Here is a 25,913-nt window from a genome sequence, read left to right on the forward strand (position 1 = left end):
ATAATTTCCCCCTTTCTTAAGTGCAAATTCTTGATGTCCACACCCTCCCATGGGGGTTAGACTGGTAGAAGAACAAACTGCGCTCTGCTTGTTCACATACCATCTCAAGGCTTTGGCCAGCAGACCAATCTTACCAGTTTTCAGTATCCTCCTCATCTTCTTCAGAAGACTATTTCATATCGCATCTCCTGGATTTCTGCTGGATCCCAGCCTGGCTCAATTTAAAGCTGCCCTGGAACAGGCAATGTTCTGCCACGCAAATAGCTCCAGGGACAGCCAACGTGAAGCACAGAGATAATGATACACATTCGGAAAGTGTGTTGTGGTTTGGAGCAGACGAGGAAGAAGCTGCCAAAGCCTTTGCAGAGTCACAAGGTTAAAGCCTTTCTACACGGAGACTCTTAGGAAAAACACAGCACAACTATAATCCTTAGGGGCAGCAGCCTAAGGACCACTGCTGCTCAGCCTCTCAAATCAGAGTATCCGTACAGGACTACGAAAGCATACACTTTTTAAAATGTGCTAGCATTAGTTCATTTGCTGCACACAGGGAAAGGGAATCTATGCACAACCTTCCACCCCTGGATGACATTGCTGCTTGGTTTTTTACTTTTGTATCGTTGAAAGTGCAAGGTATATGCTGTCATCTATTTGCTGGGAGGCCTCTGTCTCCCTCTCACTCGCCAGGCTAGGAAAAAACAAATGAAAGGTGAAGGGAAACTAACAATGTTGTTAGATTAATTTAATTCTCTCTTCTTATCATCCAGAAAACAATAGAACAAGAACTATTCAAGAAAGACAAACAGGAACTGCAAAGAGGGATTTCAGTGAGGACACACTGCAGAAAAGAATAGCAAGGTTTGCAGGGGTACACAAAAACACTGGGCAGGAGAGAAACAGCTAAGGTAAAGCAAACCAGTCCTGATATTTTCCCTAGGTACATGAATATGAGATGGTAGTGGAAAACACCTGCATACAACCTAATGCCCCATACAGGCCTAACATCCCTTACATTGGGTGCCAGACAATTGCCTGAGTGCCTGTCCCTGCCCAAAGTCAAAGCTTCCAGCATTCCCTAGCATTGTCTCATGTTAAAAAAAAGTTAAGGATTAAATGTACTCTATGCACAGGCCCGCAGAAGTTAGGAAAAAAATGAAAGTAGCTTAACTGAAAACAAGTGACCCTGGCTAGATGTCAGGGAAAGCTTTCTAACTAGAAGAGTAACAAAGGACTGCAGCTGAGCTCCTGGGAGGCTACTTTAGTTGAGGTTTTTGAAAACAGATCAGACCAAAAGAACCTATAAAGAACGAACCACATATTTGTGACCATGCTCTCATGTAATGTAATTCACTACAAAACTACTATATAATCTATACATTGAGTTCCCTTCTACACCTATTGGTCTACAGAAGCAATCCTAGCCATTAAGAAATGATGACTTTACCTTCAAGGAAGAAAAAAATAATCGTAACACTTGCTTTAATTCTGAGCTTCCTCACAGAAATAGGTAGGCTTGCTAGTTTTAGGAGTCAGCAGGGCTCATGCTTTTGAGTTCCTCTCTGCAACCATGACAACAGAAAGTTTAAATTATTTTAAATGAGAGCAAGAAAGAAATTCCAAGACTTTGAGTTGAAGACAACACCAAAGTGAAATCCATTATAAGAATCAGACTGAAGCACTGCCGACTTGAAGCCCCCCAGAGAAATCAGAGACCCTTGAAGATACCTGTGTAAACTGAATTACACCACTACCACAACCTGTGCAGGCTCTTAGCCAACAGCAAATGAAAGGTAATGCAACTAAATCCCCTTATTGCAATCTAAACTAAACTGAATTACTAAATATTTGTTATTCATGCATGTGGATAGCTACCACAGCTAAACACTTACCAGCTTGATCATTTGACCAAACCTTTCCACAGAAACTTTTAAGAATCAGCAGAGCCCACAAATAATACATGCAAGTAAAAGATTTCAACACTGTAGTCCCACTGGAGAGCTTAATTTTAGACAGGGTAACACACCTACCCGAATCACAGAACTTTCACCTCCATGCCACTACATAAATGACTCTGACTGTGAAACCTTCCTTTTGAAATACAGTTTTAATATGTTCCTATGTGAAGAGCTACAGTATTGATTAGAAGCAGGTATTTCTTTTTGTCAGCAACAGCTGTTCCTTAAAACTGTTAAATCCACATTTAATTATCTGTGATGGTTTGTTTATTAAAAATACAGACTCACCAACACAAAACCCTCTCTCTTCTGTTTCTAGCATTGACTAAGAAAATGCCAACTCACAATGCTAAGATGCTATATCCTAGTTTCAGCTCATGGGTCTCAAATACACCAAGTGTCATAAAGGCACCTTGATGTAAGCGATACTGTTGTACTGGTATTTACTCTGTAACTGGTAATTCAGGCCTTGAGACAGCTTTTCAGAACTAACTGAATGCCAAGCACAATCTTTAGAAAAGACTTTTAAAAGACTCTTATGCAAGCATCTGAATACTTCTGAAAATAAGTATCACGCCTGTGTCCTTTGTGTACAATTCCAATCCTGCCTATGGTTACGTGGTACAGGAGAATCACCATTGACATTGTTAGGACCTTCCTCACCAGGTTCCAATAAGATCCTTCCAATTTCTCCTTTTTCAAACGCCTAGGGTTTTTTCCTGTTTTGATTTGAATTGTTTGCTTTGATACATTATTTCCTAAATGACATTTGTGACAATCCAGCAAAGCACAGTATTATTTTTCTCTCCTGTAGCAGAAATGTGTGTGAGCTGACTAAAGCCTAACCACTGACTTGACTTACTTTGGCTTAATCAAGTGTCACTGGAGGATATAATTCCCAGTTGAAGCAAGAGCCCAAAACCAGAACAAATCTTTGTTCAAAATCCTTTTAAGCAGATTGAGCCCTCTATCTAAATAGATTAAGAAAAAAAAAAAAAAAAAACAACCAAAAACAAACCACAACGATCATCTGTTCCACCAGTGTTCAAACAAGTCTGTTATTTCACCAAAATACTTTTTCAGCTCTAATCCTTAGCATAGATAGGTATACATGTTTCAAGATGCTTTGACCTTCTCCAACATATTCCGTTTCCCCCAAGTGAGTAGCCTATATAACATGAATGCTATCATAATATATAGCCAAACAGGCTACAGGCGGATTGTACTTTTTTTGCCATGAAAGTACATCCAGTTAGTCAGAAAGGCAATTTCTGCATGCAGGGAAAATCTTGAGGTTTGGGGATTTGATGGGCTGGCAGGGCTGACCAAATGGGTTTGATAGATGGTGTGTTTTGTGTTTTGATAAGGTCGGTACTTACTGTGGAATTACTGCTATACCTTTGGTAGACAAGCAACCTCTGCAGCTTTGTGTTAGAGATGCTTAAAATCTTCAGGCTTGCCTAGAAACCTTATTCAATTCACACTGCTACTGGAACCACACAGTGTTCCTCCCTCCAAGCCTGCCCCAGGCAAGGGAGGTCAAGCTGTTAATGTTAACCTATGATCTTTCTCCCTTAAGGAAAGGTTAAACTTAGGTAAGTACAAAGTATTGGTATAAAGTGTTCGCATGCTGGGTTACCTTTATCATTATTATTTTTTTTTGCAATGAAAACAGAACACCCTTAACCAAAATTGTGACAGCCATGCAAGAACTGGATACGCATCAGTCCAGAGCAACTCACAACATGCACTTGTAATTTGGGGCAGATGCCTGGTGCAATTTACTCACAGCAGAATTCTGCAAATTTATACTGCCAGAGCAGCAACCCCAGACAATTCAGCTATTCTGCTACTTGAGACAATATTCCCTGGACTGACAACTTGGCCTTTTTTCTCCTTCATCCTAACCTGCTCCTCTCCCACGCTTGGCAGTTCGCTCACTGTGTATTGCTGCAGCCCTAGGCTGAGATCTCTCTCAGACAAGAGTCTGCCTTTGCGTTGGCTGGCTGAGGAGTACTTTGATGTTTTATCAGTGTGCCCAAGCGCTACCACAACTTAAACAATGTGGCACTCTACAAAAACTCCAGCCCCAACTTTATGCAGGAGGAAACAGCTGTACACTAGAAAAATAACCTACATCTCCATGTATCATGAATGCTGGAGCATAAACTAATAGAGTCAAATGCATTGTTTAATTAAATGTTCAGTTCCCTCTTCCAGGTTGAAAATGGTTAGTGCTCCTGACAGAGTGCAAGGCTTCCTTTGTGTATACTTAAAACAATCAATTTCCTTTAAATCATTCTTCTGGTTCCCCACTCCTGCTTCAGACTTAAAAGAGCTAAGAAGAATCATGCTTTTCCCTGCATTATGATTTTTTTTCTCCTTTTTGCAAGCCTGTACTGAATAGAAAAAGCCTGTATCAGGCCAGTCAGGTTTCCTGTTGCCCTGTAACTGTTCTTAACTCAAAATACAAGCACAATTTGTATGCATGGTGAACTTCATAACAAACACTTGCTTCTTAAAGGTGCTATACACCCTGCTTGCTCCTGTAATTTACTGCTTGAGTATATTCTTTCACCTCATTTTTTGTACACTCAGAAATCAATGTTCAAAATTCAATTACACTACTTTTCTACAGTTCAAGTGATTTTTCTTATCCCATATTCCTTCTGTATGCAAGAAAAGGAATATGAATCAGAGCAATCCTGAGAAACTAGATAATAAGTAGCAGCCTGTTAGATGTCCTCCTTCTTACAGATAATAATACTAAGTCCATTTGCTCTATGTGCTGAGATTTATATAGGAAAAAATTTATATTAAGATGAAGAACCTTAATCCAGTTCTGCTTCCAGGCAAAGGCAGAAGAAACTCTACCAATTTCCATAGAATTACATCGATCCACTGGTGGATTAAGATACAAACACACATAGTATAATTACCTCAAACTGAGCACAGAGATTGGCATAGCATACATTTAGATAGCTTTGAAAGACAGGTGAATGCAATAACGAATACTGGCTTGTACTTTTATGTCTTTTCAAGCGCATGCTTAAGTGCATGCTTCAGTAGAGCTTGCACATAAAAATGTAGCAGTTTTGAATCATCATCAAGAGAAGACACATGGTAGGATTAAATAATACTGAAGAAAATTTCACTTGCCTTTTTCTTTTGGAGTTTCTTTGGGTGCGTTACTTGGTTATGAAAAATTCTGGATTAATATTCTTGGAGGGAGGGTTCTATAAGCACACTATAGGTATGTCACACACAGCAACACAAGTATTTCTGTATGCTGCCCTACTGCAAAGCTTCAACCCTGACCTATGTGATACTCATAGATAAAAAAATATTTTTCTTCTAATTTTTTAAAAATCTATAAAATAAAAAACGTCATGGGCTCTGATACAGGCTATGCAACAGGAAAAAAAGATGCACATCTGTAACAAAAAGCTGGGTTTCATTCACTTTTAGTAAACTCAATGCAGGTGGTTTCATTCCCTCCCAATAAACTTTCCTATGCCAAGTCAGAAGCAAGCTTTCCTGCAGGACTTCTGCCTTCTTCTGGAGTTTCTGCATGCCACAGGAAAAATTCTGAGCTCTTACAAAAACACCAAGTGGACAAATCACTGCAAAGAAAGATTTACAACAAAAGAAAGGAAGTACCGAGGAACTGCTTTCCTTTTGACATTTTACAGATTCCTCTCCCCAAACGTCTTAATTTCACCAAGACGCCTCTAATTTCTGGACAGACATGCACAAAATGTCAAAAATAAACCTATTATTTTTCTGACCATCCACGCTGACTTTTGTTCACCTGCTCAGAAAGCAGCAGACATCATGAATAAACATGGTTTGCGCTGCAGTTTGTCTTTAAACAAAGACTTCAGGAGAAAGCTGGTGAAACCTGCTTCTATAGCAGATTTTTTTCAGGAAAGTAGTAAAAGACAAAAAACAGATCTAAGATCACAGAATAAAGATTCAGTCATGAAAACAACAAACACAGCCTTCATGCTCTAAACAGCAAAGCTCAAGACCTGAATACTGATGAAAGGCCAAAGCTGACTAAGAAACACTTTTTTATTTAAAAAGTAGAAAGTTTATACATTTATTTTATGTGACCAACATCTAATATCTTTGTACAAGATCTAACACGTTTTATTTTCAGTGTTATCACTTACTAATTGAGTGTGCTCACAGAAAAATTGGGTCCAGTTTGGCTCCTCTTGAAGGTGCTGCGAAAGCACACCGAAACACCTATCATCTTCAGTGGAATTGAAACCAGGCCCAGTGTCAGGTAGTCCCTAATCAGTGGAAGGCTTTGGAAACTCACTGTTGCTCTCACAAGAAAAAGAAATGGTATTACCAAATTGCTGCCTTAGGAAGAGTATTGGCTTTTGCAGGAGCAGCCCAGGGACACTGGAGAGACAGCTGAAGGAATCACAAGGCCAAGAGCTTCTTATTAACAGTAAATCTCATCCATACCAATCTGGAGTGGTATACTCCCCCATTTTTGGAGAAAGACTTTTTGTGTAGAGGTCGTTTTAAAGGCACTATGGTTTGTCAAGCCTTCACACAGAAGAACAAATGACCACTCAAAATAATCCAGAATAAATGTGGTAGCTTTGAGGGACACCAAAAGCTTTTGTTTCTGAGTATGATCCAACAGCTTTAGAGGTTGCTATGTCCCTGGTGAAGAATATACACGCTGAAAAAAGAACTGAAGTTTCATGTTGTACACGAAAAGAAAAGGCATATGGGCACGTGTTTAGAAACATCTAGGTCCTACTAAGGGACTTTTAGAGAGAGAAAAATAGAATAGAGGGAAGAATAGGGCTGAAGAACCTGACATCACATCAAAACAGAAGAAAATATTTGATCTTTTGGACTTAAGGGCTTCATTCCATCATGAAAATATCATTAAAAAACACCTTTAATCCCACTCACTCCCTCCCCTACCAAAAGCAGCCAATGCAAATTAAATCTAAAAAGCTGAGGGCAAGTCAGGACATTCAGGCACCTCTTCAAAAGGTTCCACTACAAGGTCTTGTGGCTTGCTTTCTTTCTTTCACAGAGGAAACAGCGATATGAGAAAAGGTTCTTGCAAGTGTAACCATGCTGTCAATTTGCATCTCTCCTTCATTTGCCCAGGGCCTTTTTCTCCTGATCATCACCACTGAACTTAAGCTACCTTTCTCCTATGACCCCTCCTAAAGTGTCCTAATTTCCTCTGCAAGGAGATCCAGGCACAGTTGCCAGGATCATTTCTGCACAGTCCCCAATTTAAACAGCTTGGTTTCAGTTGTTCAAGCCATGCTTCAACATCACCCAGCAACGCATGTGCCTTCAAAGCACCCCGATACGTCATCACCCCTTACAGTCATGCTATGACAATCAGAATTATGATAGTCTGAGACTCAGCTTTCTTTCATTTTGGCATATTGAATCAACCAACCGATCGTACAACCAAAGGCTGTCTGTCAGCGTCAAGCAGGCTTCAAAGGACCCCCAAAGGAGGAGGTCTGGGCTGCGTGCAACACAGTGTAGATGTGTCCAGCTGCACCACTTAGCAGGATGCAACCGGCTCCTTGCACTCCCTCATACTGTCCTCCCAGGCTGTACAGACACGGACACAGAAAATTGCAGAAAACAAGAATGTGTCAGTTCCTCAGCATGAACACTGGAAAAGTAGTAAGAGTCATGGCTTTCCAGTCCCATTTGGTTCTGACATGTGACCTCCTTTCCCTCCAGCAGCCTTGATGAGAAGATTACACAACTTCAAAAACAACAGCCATCTTCCATACCATAGGCAAAGAGATAACACCACAGAAAATTAATTTGAGCAGAGACAAGGCCTAATGCAGTGTTATTCCGTGGTGTTGGCCAACACCACCTAGTTTTGAGGACAGTTTAAGATGCCCCCAGTAGGAATTTGTGGAGACCCTGCTTTCATATTACGTGTCACACCAATACTCAGAGATTACCTCTTTTCCGAAGTGGTATTTAACCATTTGCTTCAAGTTGTAAGTCAGTGCTGTACTCACTCCTCATTACTCATTAAGTGTTCTTCCTCATTTTTTTAATTCAGAGCAGTTAGTTTTACCAGTTTCCTGTGGCACTCACACATGGCATTACAAAAACTGTATTTTCCTTTATGGTTCTAAATGGAGACCCTTATAAAGACAACTCTTGTTCTGGTATTCTGAGGGGGAAAAGAACTAATCCCCATTACATTCCTTCTAGCCACCATTCATCCACCAAATAGGAAAGACGTTTATCACAATTTCACTAAGAATGTGACTAAAACTGATGAACCAAAACCAGAACTGTAATTTTTCCATATCTGATTTATTTAAAAGGTTAATAATAAACCAGATATTCAATATTTAATAAATTAAGAAGTGGGTACTACTATAGATAGAAAATATTTTTGGCGGCACTACAATAACCTTTTCTCAGATATAAATGAGAACTTACAGTGAAATACAGAGTATGTGGAAAACAAGAACCAGGTCCAGTAGTTTTCATCTAGATGTCTGTCTTCTGGCTCAATCCTGCAAGATGCTCAACTGCCTTTAGTTCTGCAAAGTGTTAAAAGCATGCGCTTACATACACTAGTAACCATGCTAAATTTTACCACTAATTACATAGGGAAACTGCAATTTTCTGCCTTCCAGATACTCTTCATGCAATTCAGATATAAAAGATCTTCCTTTTCCATTACTAAAAGGCATTCCATCTCACACAGCCAAAGAATTTATCCATCAATGCATTCAGATCTCATTTTCCTGAGAACATAGGAAGATAGTAAAGTGCTGAGCCACTTATTATCAGACAGGCTCATTCAACCACATACAGATTTTACCCACATACACAAAACTTGAGGAACTATGGAAAGACAGACTGTCTTCTTGTCTGGCTTATAGAGAGCCCTTTGTAGCCTTGCAAAGTGTAAAAGGTAAATACTGACAAACAAACAAGTACAGGCACCACACAAAATATATCCCACTTTTTCCTCCACATCAGTAACTCCCCATGACTATAATGACTTTATTATACATTTTAAATGTAAGCGTAAGGAGCAGCTGGATTTCACAGAATGTAAATGATCCCTCTCAATAAACAAAACTAATACAAATACCGGTAGGAGGGAGGGTTTGCCACTTGTATGCACTTCCCCATGTCACAAGAAGACAGAATAAAATAATTCACCAGGGGAAGTAAGATAGAAGGCTTTGTTTAAAAGGAATCCGTACAAACCTCTGAGACTTCTAACAACCAAGCTTTAACATAACACCCCTGACAGTATAGGTTAATGGCATATTCAACTCACTAAAGATTTCCATAAAGAATGATCAAAACATCCCTACACGGGTACTTTAAAATTGTAGTTGCTATTTTCAATAATGATGATGTGTATGAACAATTCAAACAAACTACTGAGGTGTCTTTTTTCCAGCTCTGGAAAGGTACTACTAGAATTACATTTTATGAAAGGTCTCTTCCCTTGTCATCACAGCATGTATTTTCCTCCCTTGCTCATATTCCCAACTCTTTCTCTGCATCACCCCACCCCCCACAATACTACTGGTTTTCTTTTTCTTTTGCTTTCCACAAATAAAGAACGCAGATCCTCTGGCTATGTGATTGCTGTTGTGTTCTCTTACACATCTCAGACTGAACCATTCTGACCCATTTTCATATAGGTAAGTACCTGCTTCACAAGGAGTCACTAAGCACAGTCCACTTCTGACCAGTGGGACAACCAATATGGTATGTTTATGGTGATGCTGACATTTTAGCTTTAAAAAAATCAGTATTTATGGTCACAAACCAAGCAATACAGACTTCTACCAGAGATAAAAAGGCACGTTTCCCACTTTGACAAAACAGGCAGATTCCCCTGTCAATGCTGCAGCAAAACCAAAGGAGCAGAGTTCTCATTTTTCAATGTTTCTATTGGTTCTAACTAATAGCATGGGTTGACCCCAAGCATATCTCTTTGACCTTAGTGCCTACAGTGTTCAACCATCCACAACACAGGATGCAAAGAAAGAAGTGGGAACAAAAGCACAATCAATACTAAAATTGCAATCTTCATTTTAAACTATGAAATTAAATTGGTATGCTGCAAGCACAAGATACGATCAAAAAGGCAATACCTAAAACATGTACTAAAAATGCAGCCTGCAAAATTCTACCCAGATACTGAAATACGATTATTGACTTGCAAAGATCTCAGTTTTGAATAAAATGCAGCTAATATAGCTGCTATATCACTACAAAAATCAAATCCTCTTGAGGAAAATAAGAGTTTAAATTAAAAAAAAAAAAAACTACTGGCGAGAATGAAGAAAGTGAGACTGCATCAGTAATCTCCCATCTTTTTACCAAAAATACAGATATTAGTAATGATGCAGCATGACCAAATACATAGCTTCTCATTTTCTTATATGTGTTCAATACCATCTTGGCAACAGATATTTTACAGCGTGACATGACATCGAACTGTAACTTCTTAACGAGATTCACTTTCTGAACCACCTTTTAAATTACTCAGTCTCTTGAAGAGTTCCCCTCGTATCACATAGTAATTTTCAGCAGCTTTCTTTCTTGAGGGGAACAGTTGCAATTCCACAGCTGAGTTTTAGTTTAGAACTTTAATAAACTAAAATGAATAAAGTATCAACAGATGGTACTTAATTATACTAACTACTCTAATGTAAGAAAAGCTCAATCCAAGTTACAGAAATCCAAGAGCATTTAATAAAAAGGCTGCCTCACACAGATTACATTTGACCTGGTTATATTATGAAATTACTGCTCACTGAAACCAGCAAAACAGACCCCTCTGACAATATTATTGGTCAAACCTCAGGTTGACTAAGAGGTAACTTCATTTAAAAGTTAATGGATTTCCGCCTTGCTGTCATGCTGGTTTCATTAATTTAGTTAAGTGCACCTAGGGAAAATAAAGTGTCTCAGTGTTCATTTATTTTCTGGTTTTTCCCTGGGGTATTCAGAATTGCTGGTCTCATCTATAAAGATACTGGAGAAATTAGTAATCTGTTTCAAATAGGTGACAGTAATTTTGAGAAGTAGTTAACAGCGAGGTTTATGAGCCCTTTTGTTCCTTTCACAGTTTTCAAACCATTTTTAAAGGACTGAAATAGTGCACAATTCCACATGCACCATCTTGTACTCAGTGCCTGGTCAGATGACTTCTATACCCATAATAGGAGTTTAAGAAAGATCAGCATCATTCTAATATGGAAGTGCTATGAATTATCATTAATCTAAATTTTTGTTAAGATTTTTTTTACTTTTGTTCCTAAAAATGCTTAGATGTCTCGTATCTACAACATTAAAAAAGAAACTAAACAGATAATACACAGGTGGAAAGCAACTGCAATCTGCCATTAAAAAGATTTCTAGGGTTTCTGAAACAGTGTACCTGCATAATTAAGAAATTTTCTCACAGAGAGCTGCTTTCCTTTTTAAAAAATATAGAGCTATAAAACAGCAGAAGTCACTATTACAGAGAATACATTCCATGTTCACATAGCAAATTACTACCAATTTGACTTTTAATGCCAACTCTCAATTAGAATAATTAACACAATATAAGATCTTTTTATTCGGCAGGCTCTATTTCCTGCTAACATGTACATTTATCAAGCATTTTCACCAGGGAAAAAACCAGGAGCCTACCATTCCCATATTGACTCCTTGGAGTCCCCAGAGCCAAATTAGCTTGATGCAAAAGTGCACCCCATATTTTCTGTATATACTTAATTTTGAAGGCATGAACCCTGCAACATTTTGAACTACTCAGATTGAAAAAAAAACCCAACAAACAACAAACTTCACTGGGGAGTGAAAAAAAGAAGAATGCCAGAATAATCCCCTGAAAACTTTCTAAGAAATGGTATGTTTACCTATTTCTATACATTATATGAAATCGCATTGTCAATTATTCTGTAAGTTTCTTAACAATATGTATAATTTTCTGATGAGCTCACTCAGGTTTTTTACATATCGAGTCACTTAACACAGTTCCTAACTTAGTCACTATTTCAGGTATTTTTGTGTGGGTTTTTGTTGTTTTTTTTAAACCATGTTGAGATGTTGAAGACTGCATTTAGATTGTTGGATCTCATTCTCTTATATTCTCAGTATATCATAAAGAAAAATCTGTCTGCTTATTTTCCAGACAAAAACCACACATTTTCTTTGGATACTGAGTACTTTATACAGAGATACAATTTGTAAGTGTAGCTTACAAACAATGCAATGCATCTCTGTAAAGATGGCCAGGCAGCCCTGCACATCACAGAAATATCAATTAACACCTTAACATACCAGGTAAGTGCTATGGTGGCCAAAATATCACTATTAGATGGTACTGCCTAATAACGTAATGTTACAGAACATATACTGTAAGCAAAATCTTCCAGGAAGAATTAGTGTGTCTATCCTATTCATCATTTCTCTTACTATGAAACTTTGCCATTGGCCCATCACACACATCAAATTGAATAGGACTTGGTATAAAAGTAGTGCTCAAAGAGGAATTTCAAGGAATACTTTGAAAGTGCAATGACCAGACAGCTTAAGACTCATCAGAGAGCTTGTTCACTGGAGAAGTAGCTAGTATGTTTTAAAGAACTTTATTCCCACTAAAGAAATACAAACATAAAGTAGAGATGCTTCATACTATTTTTAACTTACTTGGGAAAAAGAAAACAAAAATTTGCCTTAAAAAATGTTTGCAAGAAAAATAAGCAAAAGAGTTGTTAAATTCCTGTTATACACGTTACAGGATGGCCATTCCTTCTGAAACAGCCCATCACAAATAGGCTTCATAGCAGTATTTTCTAAGGGCTGACAGAGTTCTCCTTGATCTCCAACAAGTTTGTGCAACAAGGCACACCAGTCTCCTTCTTAAAGGACAGCTACTCCAATTCTTAACAGAACCAAAACATATAATGTCACAACCCATCAGTCAGGTGTCATGTCAAAACACTATTGACATACCTTGTGACATCAACAAATAAGCTACACCTACTTAGAAGGTAGTACCGTACCATAAAAATGACTAAGTTATTGTTTAATCTACATGAAGATGAGTTCAAAGTAGCAGCCCTGGAAAAGTGATCATTTTCCAGCTGATTCTCACCATATTTGTAGCAAAGTCTGTTTAAAACCTATTTCTTAATTGGCATCTTGAACATCCTTTTTAGAGGAAAAGCTGCCCCAATCGGAAACTGCACACCTTGATCAGACAAACTGTACCAGCACCTGGTGAACAGTCTCTTTTAATGCAAAATAACAACTGCCACTGCTTTATTATCTCAAAACAATTGCTCTCCAAAATATCTCTCACTGTTAATGTACTATAGGTGAACATAAAAATTGAGATTATAAGATAGTTGGTGACCTTTCCTGATTATCTAGCTGTTACCAATCTGTCTGATAGGCTGGAGAGCCAGCTTCCGCATTTTCACACAACAATACTCTGACCTTAAACCACAGAGACATAAAGGAAGAACAGCAAGACATATCACAGGTAACACTAAGAAAACAAACTATGAGAAGCAAAAGTCAATTTGAGCAACTACAAGAGATCATCGCAAACCCTGCAGACAGCATGGCCCCCAGCAGACTACTACTACCAGCCTAGAGGGATGAGAACTTCATTCCTGGCTCTGGCATTGACCTGTTGCACGACTTTGGCAAAGTCATTCAACCTCTTTGCACTTCAGTTTCCCCACTTGGAACCAGAAAAAAACAATCCTTTCCCTTCCGTAACAAGCTCTTTGAAATACACAAAGATAAGTATCTCTAAATTCCACTCAAAGCCTGTCTTCTGCAACCTCTTGCCCATTGTTCTAATGTGACATACAACTTAAAGCCCACTGTAATAACAAAAATGTGTTAATAAAAACAGTAATTCAAAAATATATTTTGCTGCATATAGCTGCTGTCAAGCATAGCAAGTGAGAAATAAATACCATACAAACTAAGCAACACATCTTCAAAATTCTACATCAGTTCAGAAACAAGTTATGTATTTCATGCCATTGTTTCAGATCCACCAAAGAAACAAACTTGCCTAGGACTCCTACAGTCACAGAACTCAGCTTTCCACTCTGCAAAGCAAATAGGACTAAACCCACTAATATCAAGTAAGTACATAGACTGTAAATAGCTATTGAATTGTGGTTTTTATTTCTGGCAGACATGCATCTGCTTGGGGGGAAAAAAGGGAACAAAATTGCTTGTGTGACCACTTAAAATCTTCTGCTCTTGTAATGGTTCGAGATTTGTGAAACAGTACCAAAAACATGTTTTGTGTGTAGCTGTAAAGCCAATTAAAATTTGTGAAGACAAAAGAAAGATCACATCCAGTATCTGAAGTTCTAACAAAATCTTTGTTTTAAAATAAAATATATAAGAACATTTATAATCTATGACTCTGTGCCGAAGCTGAAATCCTGTAAGAACAAATAAGAGACACTGCATTTTTAGATGTGTATATGCTAACAAAAGAATTAAAACATTCATATTTCAAAGTTAAAGTGCCAAATGACCAAACATGACAAATTTTAAGTTCTGTTCGACTAAGAAATAATCATATAACTTCAGTGGAAACCTGTAGAATAAAAATAAATAAGAATAATCCCTGAGTAGTTTAAAATGGCGTAAGCTAGGACTCAGTTGAAAGAACCGCTTCTGCCCTCCTCCAGCTGTGGAGTGGATCAGGGCTCCCATCCAGCTGAAGACTAACACAGTAAAAGGAAAACCAGTGGTTACCCTTCAGCTGGACACACACTGCTCTTCTCACGCAGCTGCACAAACACTTGCACAAGTACAAAGGCAAGGGAGAATACAATGGTGGAAACCATTGACTAAGGGAGAGGTATGCAGTTCCTCTCTAAGTTTTCAAAGGCTCATGGAGCAACAGCACTGCAGTGTGGTTTCAAATGACACAAATTTAATCTAAAAAAAAAATAAAAACAAAACCAAAACCACAACAAACTAACAACAAAAAAAAAACACGAAAAACAAGCCAGGCTCTACACAACTGGGAGATTCTCCTTTCCCTGAAGTTCCCTGCTGTGCGGTGCCAGTGCCTACCCCAAACTGTTAACAAACTACTATTCCGTCAGATCCGCACACTGTTACAGCTGGCTTTGTGACTGCTCCATGGCTAGATTCAAGACAGAGAAGGAGCAGGTGGAAGGGGTGAAACCTTTAGCATCACACCACATTCAGGTCACACTAAGAATGGCAGGAAACCACACCCTCATCTTAAACTAAAGGGTTCCCAGCACTGCAAGTCCCAAATTCTTAGAACAGCTACATTTTCAGACCCTTTCGCTCCTCCCACAGAACATTAATTTTTATTAGGCACTGCACAAAGCAGGCACCTTTTAGGATTTGGGTTCATGAAGCTAACAACAGAACTATCTTTACAGGTTATTCTTTAAATATACTCCTGTGACTGCACATTTACAGGTAACACAAGCATATATGCATGCATAACATACATACCCACATCTGCACATATAAAGAAAGGTTAAGTTTTTAGGTAAGTAAGAAGTGTCTAAACTTGAAAGACCCTACACAGGTCCTGAAATCGAGCGTCACAGTGATTTGCTTACTCCTCTATGCTAAGCATGGATTTATGACCCTGTTTGCAGGCAGTTGATTCAGCAAAGCTTGAGAACACTCCATACATGTCGAGTCGGTAGTGCCACAGATTATGGTTAAAATTATATTGTTACATTTAGACTCCCTCTGCCCCCCGCCTTCAGGTTCTCCTTTCCCCAGTTGCTTCACCAAACTTTAATCATTCAAGACGAAACATACAGGCATACAGATTTTTATTCTTTGTATGTCTTAAGTAAAATAGATCAGCCCTTTCCAAAAGTAAATTTTTCAAGAACAGATTTCTCTCTCTCTCTCTTTTTTTTTTTTTTTTTTTTTTTTTTTTTCTGATCCAACACTGAAACCACGCTCTTCACGTGGATAATAAATTCAAGTCCCCGGCTTTTCAAACAAGGGTTTCGAGTGTCTGAGACATGCCCTTTGCTGTCATCAGGCTTAACCAAACAGGACCACGTTAAGGGCCTTTAGAAAAATCTCAGTTTTCACATGCTCTGTCAGGGCTCATTAGCGCTCGGCAGATGACTACTTTGAAGAGTTCATCCGCGCCGAGCGTGCTGCAGCAGCGCAAGAGCTGTTCCCACCGTCCAGGCTGGCCGCCACCGGGCTGGGGACCGGGTTGGCGGCCACCGGGCTGGGGACCGGGTTGGCGGCCACCGGGCTGGGGACCGGGCTGGCCTTCACTCCTCGGCTCGGGACCTGCCGCCCCGCCGCCGCGGGGGTAGGCGGCCGGCTCTGCCCCAGGCCGCCGGCATGTCCCCCGGAGGCGAGCAGCTCCCGGGAGGGCTCGGCAGGGCGCAGCGCCACGGGCAGAGGGAGAGAGGAGTGACTCAACGCGGGTGCGCAACAGCCCGTATACAGAGCTCCTTTTCTTTTTTTCCCCTTTGGTAGCATGGGCAGAAAAATACTTGCGTCAAGTGTCCCGAGTGCTCCGGAGTGATCGGCACCTGCTCATTTAAATAAGTATCTCAAAGCAAAGCCTCCAAAGCCACGTCTAGCCACCGACACGCGTCTTCCTGATTCATCCGTCCCTTGCGCGACCGCAACGAAAGTTATGAAATTATCTTTTCGCTTCCCGCGGGATCCCGAAAGCCCTTCTTCCCACCGCCGCTCCCTTCCCGGCTACCGAAGGGCGGTGGGGAGGCAGCCGCCGCCGGGCAGCTGCACCGCACGGAGCCCGACCCCGGGGGCTCTCCCGCGGCGCACCCCGCAGCCCCGCCGGCCGCCCCTACCTTGATGCCCTGCTGCTGGGTGGTGAGGGTCAGCTTGGACTCGTCCAGGAGCAGAACTTCGCAGTAAAATTCCTCCGGGACCGCGCAGAAACAGCCCATGCCTGCTGCGATGGCCGGGAACGGGGCGGGGAGGCGGAAAGAGCCCCGAACGGCGGCAGCCGGAGAGGGGCTGGGGCGCCGCCGGGGCTGGGCTGCGTCCGGCTCCGCGCCCCGCCGCAGCGACTGAGACCGGCGGCCGCTAGGGCACAGCGCCCAGCCCCACGGGGCGGCCCTGCGCCGCCGCCGCCATCCCGCGAAAGAGCCTGGACGGAGGGTGCCGGGCGCTCCCTGTGGGAAAGGGGGAGGAAAAAGACCGGCGGCTCTTAGGATGGCGCCGGGGGCGCAGCCCTCGCCCGCCGCTGGCTGTCACGGCGGCTCCCCCGCCGCTGCCGCCCCGGGGAGGAACCAAGCCGCCCACCCGCCCCGTCCCCCGCCCCGTCGGCGCACGTTTCCGCGCCTCCTCTTTGTGTGGAGCGGCGGGCGCCGTGGGAGCGCTCTCGCTGCGGCAGTGAGCGCGGCCCACCCGGCCAGCGCCTGCCCTGCGGCCGCGGACCCCGCTAGCGGCGCGGCGCGGCGCCCGTGCCTGGCGTCCCCGGGGGGCCGCGGCCGTGCAGGCAGAGCGCCGGCCGCCGCTCGCCTCCTCCCCGGGGGCGGAGGGACGGGGGCCAGCGCCGCCGGGCGCCGGGAGCGACCCAGCCGCGGGCAGCCGCCGGCCGCCTCCTGCCGGCCGCCGCGCAGGGCTCCCCCTGGCCGGGCGGCGGCGGACGAGGCGGCTTTGAGCCGAAGGCCGGCAGTCGGGCACCTGCCAGGCCCAGGAGCCGCCGCCGCCGCCCCTGAGGCGGCTGCTCCGCGCTCGCATGCCCGGCACCGGCACCGGCACTGGCACCGGCGCAGCCCAGAGACCGGTCCGCGGCACCGCGCCGCATCTCACGGTACCCCAGCGGCATCACGGGTCCGGAGCCGGACCCTCGCTGCCCTCTCCCCGGGCTCAGCCGTGCCGGTTGCCGACGGTGGGGCGGGGGCGATTGCCTCTGTCCTGGTGCCTGTCCCGGCCCGGGCGCCCCCGTGCCCCCCGGGCTCTGCCCGCCGGCTCTCGCCACCCGCGGCCGCGGCCGCACTAGCCGCTGCAGCACTGACCCCTGCTGGGCCCCGGCGGCGCGGCCGGGCCGGGCGGGGGGCGGCCGTGCCCCCTGAAGGGCGCCAGCCCCCCCGCACGGGGCGGGGAAGGACTTCGGGAGACACCGGTGAGGGGACCGGGAAAGGCTGGTTTTAAAGTGGCCTTGGCAGAAAATGTTTTTTTCCAGCATGCTGTTAAAATGCTGAGACTGCTACAGATATGTTAAATTTAAAAACCAGTGGTCCTGTAGTATTTAAAATAAAGACACACCACCAAAAACAACGACGAAAAGGCACTTGCAACTGCCTTAGCAGTTGTTGTCTATCGTTTCTGGAGCGCACACCAGTCCACCTTTGTATTTTTATTGCTGCATACATCTATATTCTATGATTTTTCCCCCTCAGGCAGAAAGTTAAGCCCCGATCCCACAAGTGCCTGTGCCTTTGTTAAGTTTGCATGCATGAGTCATCCTGTTGAAGATCAAACAAAGTTTGCATGTGCAAATTTAAGAATATGCATAAATGTTTTTCCTACGATATTTAACTTGCTCATATTGCATAAAAGAAGGGCACAAGATTTCTCACTTGACAAACCCTACCAGGTATGTAGGTAAGTAGCACAAAGAATGATTCCTCTGCCCTTAAACCCCTGCCCTAAATAAGTCCCAGGAAACATCACTTTCATTTCTTGTTTGGGGCAGGCAGTGTTTAAACTTGAGCAGTGAGGCGCTGGGATCTCTGTGTCCACCCTGTAGCTGCAATAACAGTGTTCCATGAGCACTGTGAAATTCAGGACAAACACCATTATATACATTCATAAAAATACAGCCTTTTGAACAATTGATGGAATATGAAGTCTTGCAAAAGCTTAAACATTCAGGTTCCTGACCTTGTTTGTCAGGCAATATATACCCAATGAGAATGTCATCCAGATGGCACAAGAAATTTAGATACATTTATGCCTGGTTTTCTAAACACATTTTTGAAACACAGTTCTTGAACCATTCTGACAGCCCACAGTTTTTCTAGAGAACAGACCATTCCTTTTCCCACTCTTTAGTCTGTTTAGATACATATATCATGCACATCATGACATAAATTACCCCCTAAGTCACTTAAAGTCATTATATATGTATAAATCACTGATTAATCAAGTAAGAGGGAGGGCTCAGTGAACTCAAAACCTGTTTTAAGACCTTTAATTATAATTTTAAAATGGCTTATACAGCTACATCACAATCCCACAGCTGAGCAGTTTCAATCAAGACTAACCGCAGTTATAAGCAGTCCAAGTGAACAAACTTCATGTCTTCTGTTTCTGAAGATAAGTTTCATGCTACTGCACATTAGCTGATTGGTCCACAGGCAATATATAAAATACGCACTCATTTTCAGCTGATACCAGTGTTTGGAGCACAGAGCCATTAACATCTTAACTTGTCTCCTAACCAGTTACTGCCAGCAGCTAGCCACTGATTCAGCAGCAGTACCAGAACCTATTTGAGGTAAAAACCTGGGAGGGGGTCCTGGACAGATTTAAGAAAATTAGCCAGGGGAGCAGAGGGGGTGGGATCTATACCAGCAACCAGTATGAGCCCTGAGGAGCTCAGCGAAGCAAAACAACCATTATTTAGAGGGGTGAAAATGTAGCGCCCAGGCTTTGCTTGGAGCTCCGTACCACCTAAGACCAGCCCTGCCTCAGTGTTTCAAGTATCAGGCCAGCTCAAAACTTGTGAGAAACGTTAAGATAGTCATCTGTTTTCCAAATCCATTAGGAAACTGAGATTCTTTTTACTTCTCTCTGCAAGAAAAAACACAGGTCAAGCACGGCAAAGGAAAACTTGCTGACATAAGCTCTCATCGCACAAACACTTATGGACACGTTTAACTCAGGCGTGTAAGTACAGGACCAGGGCATTAAAGGCATTTTTGTCCATTGCCTGTTTGATGAAGTACCCAGTGCAATTCACTGCAGCCACTATGAACCAGTACACCTTCATCTGAATGACCTGTTTTAGCTGTAATCAAGTATTTTCAGTGAGGTCGTATAAACAATACACTGAGCTCCACAAGGGGCTCGTTCTATATATGAAGTGGCCTACAACCATACTCTAATACATAGACAATGAGAATAACTGCCCAAAAGAAACAGGTTAGTATGTCTGGTTTCTCACTAGTTTTTAAACAGTTTTGCTCACAAACATTTGCTGCCAGTAGTTGAGCATGTAGTAAGAGGCATGATAACCTGTTTTAGCCATTATCACTATCATTTACTTACCACTGTTATTTACTGGTCTGTAGAGACACAATTCCTGTGGCTTAGCCATGTGGGCTTCCAGGGAATGAGTAAAAAGTTAAAGAAAGCCACAAAGCAGCCTCTTCATCTTCCTCCCCATGCGAAGACAAGTCTCCTGCACTCAGCTACCCTGCTTGCACAGTGAGCAGAGGAAAATTCTGAGGTCTAAGCAAGAAGTTCAAAATCAAAACAGAAAGCCACAGCACATACTCCTGGGCTAAATGTATAACCCCGGATGTACTGTCCATTAAAGAAAACATTCATTTCAGGAGTGCTGTTCAATGGTTATTGCCCAGTAGGGTCTGGGGTGTTTACAGGAAAAACAAGGTACACGTCCTGCAGCAACACTGCACTGCTCTGGTTCAGCGTGTGCCCACCTGCCCATACATCACTACCCCCAGATGTCTGCAGTCCTTCTAGAGAGATTCTCCAGATGTTCAACATACTATTCAAAGCTATACTTATTTGTGTCTCTTCCACCATAAAAGAGGACCAAAGCAAGCAGTGGATCAAAAATCATTTCCACATAGCATTTTACAGCATTCAGAGGCTGAAGTCTGAGTGTGCTACAAAAGTGCAGGAGTTCACACATCTCACTTCACTAATGAAGGTTTTACTTAAAAGACACTCACAGATACTGTGATCTAATGGTTTCTCCAGACCCTGTGTTACTGCTACATATCATACATGCATGCATCCACTACTGCACAGTAACAATCCACAGTCAAAAACATTGTAAAAATAAATTTATTCATATACTGATCAGGTTTTTATTTCCTCAGAAAATGTAGTGACTTGATATTATGCTTATGCAATACACTTAGAGAAACCTTAAAGTACGACATGCCAGTCAAATTCACTTAAATATGAGAAATGCTAAATTAAGGCTAATATTCAGATCTATAATGCAGTAATAACAGAAGAAACAAAAACCCAAACCCAAAAAACTTCAAAGTCCCCAAAGTACACTTGAACAGCTGATTACATTTATTAGTATTTCTATAGCAGCAAACACATTGAGGACCTCTGAATTGACAGGGCACTGAGTAATAATCCATTGTTCTTTTTGTTTGCTTAACAAGACCCCAAAATATTGCAACACTGCAAACACACACTTAATAATTAAGAAAATCATAAGCATCTGTCACTTTCTGTTTTTTTATTTAAAAAGCATGACATTAAATATACTCCCTCCACACAAAAATACCAAATAAAGTTTTCAGGTTATTTATCGTAAATTACAGAGCTAAAACTAGAACTGCAAAATCTGTATACTTCTATAAAAACAAGAAAAAATTCGGTCTTTAGCTACTGTTTATTGAACCTCATTTTGAGTGCGATGTGGTTTTACAAAGTCTCTGCCAAGATTTTGACAAGTTACCCCTACGCAAAGAAGAACCAGATGATCCTGTTTTATTTTGCTTACGCTCAGCTTCCTCCGCAGAACTTAAATATGCTTTAATAGGAAGGGTAATTGGTTGGTGAGATGTAACAATCTGAGTTACAATAAAATTCCCAAAAAACGTTCTCTCCAGGACTTTTAAGTCATTCTCTGACAATTTAGATTGTTACCTTGTGGCCTCCATCAGCAGAAAAACAGAGGCTGTGAATATCTGTGGACATTTAGGAGGTGAGTTTCCTGTGGAGAAAAATGTATCTTTTTCAAAGAATACTGCCTAATGGGTAAACTGTCACCTTTATTAGTAACACAGAACTGACTAGACCCGTGCTTAAGTACAGAAAAGAGAAGATGCTTGTCTCTAAACTACTGCATCCTTTCCTAAGACATTAGAGGAGCTTCAGAAGTATCTCTTTGGGGTAAGACAACGAGCAATGATGTGCCAAAATCTTCGTGTCCAGGGAGCTGGTGCTATGCTTGTTCTGAGGCACTAGATATACTCCCATATGCTTGTAAAAGGCAGTTGTTCTGAATACACTTAGTGCAGTGTCTTTTACCCCAAAGATAGGCTGGCCATGCTGACTGGCAAATTACAAGGGATTCAGGTAATCATTCAGTCTGCTGCTGTTTGAGCTCTGTGCTGTTCATACACAGCAGAAAACATGTTTGCCTGTAACTATCATCTCTTCCTTTCCTCTCCTCCACTTTCTGAATCCAGAAAAAGTTCTTGGGGGCATCATTGCCAAGAAATCCTCAGTTCTTTTTCATCATAGACCTCTACACACCATGGAAATAAACCCAGGGATGCACTAAATGTAAGCAATGACTTAGGCAAACCAAACATAGGTGGAGAGAATTCCCCCAGCCAGAACTCCAAGCCAATTCAGGGAGATAACCAGTCAAGACCTAGTTAAAGTGACACAGATGCCAATTAAGATGAAAATTTTAAAAGGAGCATCTCCTACCCACAAAAGAAAGATGTTTATGTAAACAAGCCCTCAGTGGGAAGCTCTGACAGACAAAACTACTGATTACTGTTACGAAGTTCATTAAACTCATTGCTGTGAACCTTAATTTTAAAAATGTCAAGTCTGAATTTTTTTTCGTCAGGTATTAGGTTTTTATTCTGTTTGTCTTCTGATGTCTGGATATTACATCTGCATTCACAATTGAGATCTTCAGTGCTAACCTTAAATACAGTTACTAAATTAAAGCTGTTGTTCTCATATAGCTAAATCAATTTCTAATGTTGCGAGATCTATAGTAAAATAGCATCAGCTGTAGTATGCAGCAAGATCTCAAGCTTTGGATAATCTGAAAATCTAGAGATTTTCTAAGACAGTTTGTATGAAAGTTTTCCCTTCCTGGAAAAGCAGAAAACTGTAGCTTGAATTCAAGAAAATGCAGTCATTGTCTGCAGAACATTGCTTATCGTGAGCTATGTTGAGATGGGACGGTGAGGGGATGCTGTAGGTTGTGTTAAGAAATACGTCTTTTCTTCAGTGGCCGCACTTATCTATGTTGATTTCATAAGCAAAAGGATTTCAGCAGCTCCCTGCAACTGATTAAGGAAATAACCAGCTTGTCATATATCTTGTAGACTCAGGTACTTGATAGGTGAAAATACAGACTGAAGCACGTCGCTGTGACTTCACGTTTCCTCCTGGTAGTAAAGGATAGAAAGGATTACCTGCAACTTCTACACCAATCACTGGAACTGTGTGGCACTGAGACTGCAGAGGGATTGCTCCAGTTCAGAGCCAAACTACACCACCAAACCACATGACTGATTGCCTGTTTATCACATTCCCTTGAACAGGGGGAACATTTCTTGCTGCAGAGCCCAGGAACTGTGATAAAGCATATTTTCTGGAATTATCAAGTCAGGCTGAACAACAGGAAGATCTGGAAAGTTTGCCCCTTTTCCGGGAGTGTGTTTGTAAGTGTGGATACACCTGACTGACATGTTTGTGTGTGCATCGTTAGAGAGCTTTTGATTCTTTCCTTAGAACATAAAAAAAATATATATGTAAATGAGACCTGCATGGGACAGGAAGTCCCTTAATAAACCAAAGAAATTAACTGAACTTGCCTTCAGAAAAAAATTTCTCAGCCACTGAATTTATTTAAGAAACCTGATGAGGTAAATAAGGGATTCACAGCCTTTTTGAACTCCGGGTACTGCGTCTTTTCATATTGTCATAGTATAAGTCTGACACGGCCTTTAAGAATATAGCAATACTTACAGCTCCTCGTCATTCTGTATACCTAACAGTCTAACTTCTTACTACCCTGCTTTTGAGTTTAAGTCACTCATTTATGCTAACACTCAGCTGGCTGAAAAGCAGCTCAGTTTCCAATATAGGGGAGGAGAGAGGAAAATACAAGGAAAGGGCAAGAGAAAGGGGAGGAAGGAAAACAAACTGATGTTTGTTGTTGGGACAGCAAGAACTGCAAAGTAAGTATACAACACAGAGGTGAAAGCTAGGAAAATAACAGAAACAATGAGACACCCATCAGAGAAAACAGAAACAAGGAAGAAAAGTGGAGGAAAAAAGCCTATAAACTGAAAAACAGAAAGAGGATGAAGGTATAGTAAAAATGCTCTAAGCAGGAGATGCTTCTGTAGGAGCTGGACCTGCCAAACAGGGACAGAAAGACAGGATCAGACTGGGTCATGAAAATGTAAACAGCTTTGATGGAATTGAAGTGTAAATGCTGCTTGCACAGGTCTTATCCTCCAATGTAACATTTTGCCCTGAAGGCAACTGGAGTGTGGTCTAAGCTCCATGGGTGTTCCTCCCTGTTAACTGCTTCCACAGCCCTCCTGTGCTCCCCACAGTCCCAAGCTACCTTGCTCGCCTGGCTTCTTACTTGTCTATGTGGTCTAACACCGTTTTTAAACGTGTGCTTCTGGTGTTTTAGGCATGGAGTTAATGATGTCTCCCACTCTAACTCCTAACAACATGGGTTAAACAGCAAGGCTTATACTAGTTGCTCACATAGTCCTTTTGGCATTTGCAAAGCTGTTTTTTTCACAGCTGAATGTACAAAATGAAGCAACTGCTGATGAAGCAAAATATGTTTCTGTACCTTGAAAATAAAAATTGATTTTGTCACAGTTTTGGAGAACAATGTGTCCTACATTAGATGTTGGTAGATGATCCTGAATATCTCAGCGTTACAGTGTACACCTCTAGCCCACTATGTATGTATTATATGCAAATTGACTACACCATGGACATTCATATATTTTCTAGGACATAAAAGTAGGAATGCTCCTCAGCTAACACAACATGTAAAATGTATTACTGCTCTAATATATGCATGTTTTAAAATCCACCACATTACAGACGAGCACAGATTGCCAGGGATTGATACAGCAGTGCTCCAATGATGTAAGAGCTCTGTACACAGCACCTGTGAAGAGAAGATTAATGAGATTAAGCCATTCCTACCCTACTATTCTTTACTACCTGATAGTCTTCCATATTCATAAAATCAAGTTCACTGATAATGTTCCCATTGCTGCTAACACTGAATAATCACAATGAATTCCTAATTTGCTTGTGTGTGAATTTTATATCATGTACATGCTGTTTCGATAAGGTCTGGATTCCTATAATCCTACTTCATTGCCAGAACAGCATACCTGAAATACCATTTTGAATGGTTGCTTATTTATGCCTAAAAGTCTGTTAACCCAACCGATGCTTATAGCCAATTTCTGCATCATTCCTTGCATATTTATAGACAAGTATTTGCACAGACTATAATGTTACTAAGTTTACTGATTAAAATTTAAGCTTAATTATGTCTGCTTCTTTCTGTACCATTGAAATTAATTGACTATTAAAAACTAAATAAAAGTATTGTATTCATACTGCTGTCTTTATAGACGTGTAAAGAAAACGAGGAAGGCAATACTGACGGTATACCAATCATTACCAAAGCTTTACTTTTTTTGTAAAAGATGTAAGCATGGCAGAGAGCTGGTTGAAACGATTTTGACCTTTTCAAAACAATAATTGAGTCTTCTAAAGTGATTGTTTCATCTGTTACTTCAAAGCTTTGAAAGAAAGCACGACACTACTCAGCTTGGTGTCAGCATGAAGTTTCAGGACCAGGATCTCATTTCAGGAACAGATGTAAGAAGCTCACACACTTCTTGCTCCTTCCCGTGTAACACTCCTGGCCTTGGAACAGCCAAG

General features: G+C 41.6%; 1 protein-coding gene across 3 annotated transcripts in view; it reads right to left on the reverse strand.

Annotated features, from left to right (window-relative positions):
* The window catches only part of EPB41L4A (erythrocyte membrane protein band 4.1 like 4A), a 135,165-nt gene extending 118,184 nt beyond the window's left edge, over positions 1-16,981 (reverse strand). For all 3 annotated transcript variants that reach the window (XM_080371233.1, XM_080371232.1, XM_080371231.1), the window contains exon 1: positions 16,853-16,981. In XM_080371233.1, coding sequence (XP_080227359.1) covers positions 16,853-16,951 — 99 coding nt within the window. In that variant the 5' untranslated portion in view covers positions 16,952-16,981. The remainder of the gene's footprint in view (positions 1-16,852) is intronic.
* Positions 16,982-25,913: the final 8,932 nt, after the last annotated feature.

Source organism: Falco punctatus (genome assembly GCF_963210335.1).
Source record: "Falco punctatus genome assembly, chromosome: Z".
NCBI classification, from domain to species: domain Eukaryota; kingdom Metazoa; phylum Chordata; class Aves; order Falconiformes; family Falconidae; genus Falco; species Falco punctatus.